The following is an 8,689-nucleotide window of genomic DNA, read 5'->3' on the forward strand; positions in this document are numbered from 1 at the left end:
TTTATCAAGTTTCATCAATGAGACTGAGGATCAGCCATATATCGACGTGCAATTTTTACATTTGTTCCACCGAAATAAACATAAAATCACATTTGGAAAACCTTCTGGGTTTTTTTGCTTAGTAACACAAACGTGTGGAAACACTGGTATTCGTTCTGATATGCATGTAGGACTGTAGAACATGTAATAGTGTATTCGTGTTGATATAAATTTAATATTAAATGAAAGATAGACAATTTTAGGCGAAATTTATTTAGGTAATTTTTCTGAATAACGTCTGATAACAATGTTAATACTAAAAAAACAATCATATAGCATTTTCGCAGACTACAAAATAAAAATAATGTGAAATCGGGTTTCAAGCGGATCGAGATTCAATGAATAATTTAGATTACAATTAATTGCACTGCTATTCCTATTCATTTCAGTTCAGCTTGATTTTCCTGCTTATATCCAACTGATGTTCAAACACGCTGCCATGGCTACACACAGCCAACTGGACTCTCTGTCCAGGGCAGGGGTTAGTGGTTAGCTGTTAGTGGTTAGTGAGAGAGAAGCCGGTGTAGTGACCTTACACCTACTCACTGAGCTGTTAAAAAAACACCCTGGGTGGGAACCGGTACCAGCATGCCATTCTAGTACCTGTTCAGTCCCATGGCTAGTGTGGGGAATCGATCGGTTCATAAGCGTACGAAACAGGGGGCAGTGTGTGTGTGTGTGTGTGTGTGTGTGTGTGGAGGGGGGGGGGTATGTTGTGTTGTGTGAGGGGGTGGGTTAGTGTTGGAGCAAATCCTCAAATTTTGGCAATATCGATAGAGATATTCGGGGAACATCTGCTAACCTGAGCCATTTTTACTAAGTATTCCATTTTTACTATGTATTTCTATCATTCTACCCGTAAAAGTAATTGTAATCCATTGGGAAAATTGCGTAGTGATTCGTTTGTAACCCTATATAGCTGTTTGGAAGTAATGCATATATAAATAAACATTGTTATTCAGATTTGGGATTTTCGTTTAATTCGGGCAAAAACCAGCATGCCCCCCCCCCCTGCCCCCCACCCCCTCCCCTACCCACCCCATACAAAACTGGGAGCCTGTACGCCTATGAATCGGTTGGTATATTTCATCATCGATCGATAGTTTGCACCAACCGATCAACTTCCTATTATTGTAATTATAGTCGGTTATAATTAAATGAACTCAAGAATGATTTGAAATACAAGTACCTATGCACCTATTGTCGTGTTAACCGGGATAGACATAGACTACACAACACTCGGTTTACTTTTAAATATTCAGTATCTTGTCGTTATATTTAAAGTTAAAGTTTGTTTTGTTTAACGACACCACTAGAGCAAAATTGTTTAATTAATTATCGTTAATTGGAAGTCAAACATTTGGTAATTCTGACTCGTAGTCATCAGAGGAAACCCGCAACATTTTTTTTTTTCGTTAGCAGCACAGTAAAGCGCATATCACGGCCTTTGATCAATTGTGGTGCACTGGTTGGAAAGAGAAAAAACAACAACAATCAGTTGAATGGGTCCACCGAGGTGTTTCATCCTGCGACACAAGCACCTCAGGCGAGCGCTCAACCGACTGAGCTAAATTCTACCCCTTTCTGATCTTTACGTATAAATCATAGCATATTGTTTAACAATTCCATCGTAGGAACAATTTACTATGTGTTTCTTTTTGGTGTTTACTTCACTTCAATCTCTTACAGTATCCATGTTTATTAACCATTCATGTTTGTTATTGTGGGTTGTTTGTTTGTTTTGTTTTTTTAAATTCTTCTCTTTCTTTTTTTTTTGGGGGGGGGGGGGGCGGGGCGGGATGTAGCTCAGTGTTAAAGTGCTCGCTAGGGTGTGATAGATCGTAGGATCGATCGCCTTCTATGAATTCGGGTATTCTTCCATCCCAACTAATATTCTATGCTTGGTACAGTTTGTATTATGTACTGTCCTGTCTACTGGAAAAGACATTTAATAGATCTATTGCTGTACTGTTTATGTCAGAACGGGGTTTCCTATTTCTTTTTACTTTCAATGTTTCTTTCTTTCTCTCCCTATTCACCCTCTTCTCTGTCTCCCACCTACTCTCTCTCTCTCTCTCTCTCTCTCTCTCTCTCTCTCTCTCTCTCTCTCTCGTCTATCTGGCTCTGTCTCTCTCACTCTGTTTCTGTCTGTCTGTCTGTCTGTCTGTCTGTCTGTCTGTCTGTCTCTCTCTCTCTCTCTCTCTCTCTCTCTCTCTCTCTCTCTCTCTCTCTCTCTCTCTCTCTCTCTCTCTCTCTCTCTCACTTTTAAGTTACATACAAACTACATAATCTTTTCAAATTTTAAATTATATTGACTCCTCTGTCACAATTCTTCTTTTTTAATTTTACTAAGATTTTATGAATTTTCCTATAGCTGAGTCTATTTGTGTTACCTTTTCGTTTTTTTATCGCTCTGCATTGCTATATATAATACAGTTGTATACCATTAATATTATTATACTGATATGTAAATAAGTGTTATAGTTATGCACATTATACCCAGACCATGCGGTCGTAACTATTATGAGACTTCTGTAAATCAGGAATTGGCGAAATAAAATATTTAAACTCTTACAAAACATCAGCAATATGTATGATATGAAATAAAATATTTAAACTTTTACAAAACATTGGCAATATGTATGATATGAAATAAAATACCGCTGATAAATCTGGAATACAACATGACTGCACAGAATCAATAAAGTACACATAGTGCAGGTGTCCGTGCAATACGCATAGTGCATGTGTCTGTGCAATGCGCATAGTGCATGTGTCCGTGCAATACGCATAGTGCATGTGTCCGTGCAAGATAGAATATAAGTGAGAGTTTATGAATAAGTGAATCAATGAATGTTTAACGATAGCACAAAAATACACATCAGCTACTGGGTTATGAATCAGTGTAAAAATAAATAGAAATATACTTGGAATAAATATTGTCTGCAATAAATGTATTTTCATACAAACAAATAGTATCTATTTTATTTTAGTAATTAGAATTTTGTTGTTGTTGTTGTTGTTGTTGTTGACTTGTTATTGGTGTATGTTTATTTGGTTGGTTAACCGGTTGTTAAATGTAAGTTTCGTAATATGGTGGTGTAGTGTTACGTAAATAACAATCAATTGCCGCATTTTCTTAATTGTTTAATACTTTTATTTTTAAAAAAATACATTTTAAATTTGTTTTCTGTCATTAGATTGTAATTCTTGATACGAGCAATGCGACTACACACACACACACACACACACACACACACACACACACACACATTCTGGTCAAAATATTATTGTAAATTAAACTGTGTTTTGTTTTTGTTTTACTACGTTGTTCTTTGGTGTTTAACTGGGTGGTGAAAAGTTATTTTTGTATTTATCATTTCATGTTATAATTAGGCATTCAAAGTCATCTGCACTGCAACGAGTCTATCGTAATTGTTAAAATAACAAACAAACAATATATATATATATATATATTGTTTGTTTGTTATTTTAACAATTAATTACATTTATATTATATTATTTATATATGTATATTAATTTGTTTTATTAAAGCGACTGACCCGAGTTTGTTGCCTACACTAACAGAACATGTTTAATGACTGAAATGACATCTTAATTACAATATCAATGTCTGTACTTTTAAAGTGTTTGTGATCGCCTTAATATTAGTAGTGGCTTAACATTCATTTTTACATTATAATAATTCGATTGTCGTCACATATATAGCTTAGCTATTGAAGTTGGTTGTTATAATAATATTGATAGACGTAATAGAGTTTGCGTGTTTTGTCAACTCGGAGAGATTGAAGCAGAGTTTCATTTTTGTATTATGTTGTCTATTTTTGTTAATGATTTAAGAGTTTTGTATATTAAATATTATTATAGGGTACATCCATCTATGTTCAAATTAACAGTTGCTGGGTACACATAATATTAAAGAATTGTGTAATTTAGATAAAAAGCTATTGAAAATATTTTTTAAAAACCCGCAAAACCTATATCATTGTTACTTAGAGACAAATATATATATATTTGAATGAATGTTTAACGACACCCCAGCACGAAAAATACATCGGGTATTGGGTGTCAAACTATGGTAATGCAAATAAATAAAGTGATGATCAACATCAATATAAAAATTCAAGATTTAAACAAAAACAGTGTAAAGAACTGTGCAAAAACACAAATATCACAGATAGATACTGAGTTTTACTCAAAACTTCAATTTTGTGCTGTATCGGCCATTCTCAAAGAAAATGTTACACCCCCCTGCACCACGGCGAGGTTACAGCACGCGCAGGGGTACTTAGAGACAAAGTCGAAATGTACATGTTTTATTATATTCACCTTTGATTGTTATAGTGCTATTTTACACCTTTCGTTCGTTTTTCAGTATGTTATTTGTATGTATATCTTGATGAGCAGTTATTGCGCAAAGTTTCAATAAAGAATTGAATATATAAAATATATACTTTTATTCGTATATACGACATTATTAGGAGGTAAAATCCAGGTAGGTTGCTAAAAATATTAGGACAGCAAAAACACATTTTATACAGTGACACTGTCATTCTGAACAAGAAAATGTAATTAATATGACATATTGTATTTTTAGTAACTAAAAAGGATATGTTACATGGAAACGATTTACAAAAAGTGCTAGCAAAATCAGAACAGTTTATTAAAGTTATTATTTAAATGTATTCATTAACATTCACAATTTATTGTTTAAAGGGACATTCCTGAGTTTGCTGCAATTTCTAAAATGTTATCGACTAACAGAGACTTTTTAACGATTGTAATTACATATCAAATATATTTTTCTGCATAAAATATTAGTGGCTGTATATTAAACGTGTTTTTGATCGTTCTACTATTTGTACTAGGTTAAATTTCATTTTATTTCCTAAAAAAAAAAAAAAATTGTACGTACGAAATTATTTGAAGACAAAATCCAGTTTGGGCTTCTTACAAATATTAGACGACCAGCAACACATAAAATATACAGACACTGATATTCTAAACCAGAAAATAAATTTAATATGTAAGTTTAATCGTAGAAATATTTTATTTTTCGGAAACATCTTACAATGCAGCAAACTCAGGAATGCCCCTTTAAGAAAGTTTATACTGTAACTATATATTCTACAGTAAATGTATTTTGTACTGAAATAGAAATAGCGTTAAAACAAATAATATATTGCCAAACAAAGCAGAACTATTTCTAACTACAATTTGTTTCGTATTTCTGAAATAATAATAATAATGATAATAATAATAATAATAATAATAATAGTTTGTTTGTTTGTTTGTTTAACGACACGACAAAAGCACATTGATTTAATAATAATAATAATAATATAATAATAATAATACCAATAATAATAATAACAATAACAACAACAATAATAATAATAATAATAATAAATAATAAATAATAAAATAAATAATAATACAATAATCGCTACATTTGCTCTAAAACCACGACAAATTTGCATGAATTTTATTTACTTTGTGAATTATATATTAAACGTATTTCCACAAACGTGAAAATTACAAAACTATTCTCACGACTTCGTGTCATTGCTATTTTTAAAATGTTTTTAATCTCGTGCTACGAGACATAAAATTTCAAGCGATAAAAATCGGTTCCAAGGTTGGTAACTAATTTCACGGCAAATGTAGCCGCACACTTTCTCCATCTAAAATATACGCAAAGCGTGACTAGCAATGTCACACCCCGTTTAGTAACGGTTACAACATGTAATTTTACCTTCCAGAGAGACCGGTCGAAATAGACCGAGACTCGCCAAGTGGTACGGGATCACGGGATTCAGCATATTTTCGTTCGTAAAGTGTCTCCCTCCTTTTTCTGCGTCCGTCACACCAGCTTAAAGCAAGTGACAGGGCTCTTTCCGACGGTCTCAAACGTATATCTCTTCCCTCAAAAAAAGCGAAGCGTGCTAATACCAATTCTAATCTGTTCCTTCTCGGTGATTTTTGTCACCGCGGTTGGGTCGTTTGAGTCACGTGGGCAAGAATTCTTCCACATGAAGGGCGATGAATTGACTTTTCTCACAATCAATACAAGTGGGAGGTGTTGATGGTTAACGAGAAATGACGACTTTTTGATACACTTAAATCGAGACAGTGGAAATAGCCGGGGTAAAAACACCCGGTCGAAAGATGACAAGTAGCAAGGGAAAAACAACGTGAATCGCGGGCAGCTCAAGTGTGAAATAGATAAAATTGTATTTAATTTATGGGCCGTTCATAAAAATTATTGTCAACATGGGGCGGAACGTAGACCAATGGTACTTTAGCGCTCGGTTGATGCGCGGTCGATGTGGGATCGATCCCCGTTTGTGGGGCCACTGATACACTTAAATCGAGAAGGTAGAAATAGCCGGGGAAAAAACATCCGTTCAAGAGATGACAAGTAGCAAGGAAAAACAACATGAATAGTGTTCAGCTCAAGTGTGAAATAGATAAAATTATATTTAATTTATGGGCTGTTTCGTCAAAATTATTGTCAACATGGGGCGGACCGTAGACCAATTGTTCTTTAGCGCTCGGTTGATGCGTAGTCGATCCGAGATCGATCCCCGTCGGTGGGCCCATTGGGCTATTTCTCGTCCCAGCTAGTACACCACGACTGGTATATAAAAGAACGTGGTATGTGCCGTTCTATCTGTGGGATGGTACATATAAAATATCTCTTGCTAATAATGGGACAATGTATCTGTTTTTCTTTCTAAGACTATGTCAAAAATTACCAAATGTTTGACATCTAATAGCCAATGATTAATAAATCAATGTGCTCCAGTGGTGTCGTTACACAACATAGACTAACTTTATTGTTCACAAGCGTGCAAAGCTTGCACTTTATAGTTACACTCTATATAGTTCGAGCGTCCTCTAGCCATTTTCTGTTTATATATCATAATACTATTAATAGGTAGAGATTGCGCTCAGTGTTACAAAAGGTCGATTTTTACTTTTTCGCCGACAAAAGGGTCGTTATTGACGGCGTCTAAAAGACACATAGTTTCTAAAAATGATGATATCGTGGGCTATGTATCGTGATACGTATCGTATCGTGGGATATGTATCGTGATACGTATCGTATCGTGGGTTATGTATCGTGATATGTATCGTATCGTGGACTATGTATCGTGATACGTATCTTATCGTGTGTTATGTATCGTGATACGTATCGTATCGTGGGTTATGTATCGTGATACGTATCGTATCATGGGCTACGTATCGTGATGCGTATCGTATCGTGGGCTATGTATCGTGATACGTATCGTGTCGTGGGCTATGTATCGTGATACGTATCGATTAGTTGGTTAGGTATCGTGATACGTATCATATTGTGGGCTACGTATCGTGAAACGTATCGTATCGTGGGCTATGTATCGTGGGTTATGTATCGTGATACGTATCGTATCGTGGGCTACGTATCGTGATACGTATCATATCGTGAGGCAGGGTATCGTGACACCCCTAGTGTAATATAGGACATATCCTAAGAGAAATTCTAGACGCAAAGCTACGTTTACGTATTACGAAGAGTGTTTGTCTTTTCAAAGTTGTATGATAACCTGGTCTTACCGGTAATTAGTTATGACGCACACGTATGGGGTACAAATTATATTCGTATATAATAAATGAAGTACAAAACAAAGTACAGCGTGAGCTACAATAATATTGTACAAAACACACTGACAATTTATCAACCTCATTGTGAATCTAGAAAACAACCTCTAACATATATAAAACATTTAAAATTTGTTTTAACAAATTATAGCTCTATCTTCAATCTATCTATGAATAAAGTATGGAGCGCGATGTGGATCATGCTTTAAATTAAAAAAGAAAGACAAAAATACTTTCTGTTAAATATAAATTTACCGGAATGTTTTATTAATGAGGAATTCGTTGATTACTAATTACCTGTGGTTCTTTTTAATGGGGTGGGGTGGAGTGGGGTGTGAGTGGGGTCTGGGTGGGGCAGGACAGGTAAAGCTCTCGCCTAATGCGCGGTCTGTTTAGAATCGATCCTCGTCGGCGAGCCTATTAGGCTATATCTCGTTATATCCAGTGCACCACGACTAGTATATCAAAGGCCATGGCATGTGCTATCTGTATCCTGTATTTGGGATGGTGCATATAAAAGATCCCATGCGACTAACTGAAAAATGTAGCAGGTTTCCTCTCTAAGTCTATATATCACAATTACCTACTATTTGACATCCAATAGCCGATGATTAATAAATTAATGTGCTCTAGTGGTGTCGTTAAACAAAGGGAAGTTTAACTGTTTTAACTTTTTAATAGGATCTTTTACAAGCGCGGATCTAGTTCGTAGGTGTTGGTAAATACTTGCCGAAAATAATGTGTTAGCCCCGGCCTAAATCCGCGCCTCTAACTCTTAAAGGGACAGTCCTGAGTTTGCTGCAATGTTTAAGATGTTATCGACTAACAGATAATTGTTAATCACTGTAATTATATATCAAATATATTTTTTATGCATAAAATATTACTGGCTATATATTAAACGTGTTTCTGGTCGTTCTAGTATTTGTACTAGGTTAAATTTCATTTTATTTCCTAATATATATATATTTTTTAGTACGAACGA

General features: G+C 34.8%; 1 protein-coding gene across 1 annotated transcript in view; it reads right to left on the reverse strand.

Annotated features, from left to right (window-relative positions):
- Positions 1-5,966, reverse strand: part of LOC121390256 (paired box protein Pax-7-like) — a 44,992-nt gene extending 39,026 nt beyond the window's left edge. Inside the window, exon 1 of the mRNA XM_041522038.1 lies at positions 5,816-5,966. Within this exon, the coding sequence (XP_041377972.1) occupies positions 5,816-5,882 (67 nt within the window). The 5' untranslated portion in view covers positions 5,883-5,966. The remainder of the gene's footprint in view (positions 1-5,815) is intronic.
- Positions 5,967-8,689: the final 2,723 nt, after the last annotated feature.

The sequence above is a fragment of the Gigantopelta aegis genome, chromosome 15 (genome assembly GCF_016097555.1).
Source record: "Gigantopelta aegis isolate Gae_Host chromosome 15, Gae_host_genome, whole genome shotgun sequence".
Classification (NCBI taxonomy): Eukaryota; Metazoa; Mollusca; class Gastropoda; order Neomphalida; family Peltospiridae; genus Gigantopelta; species Gigantopelta aegis.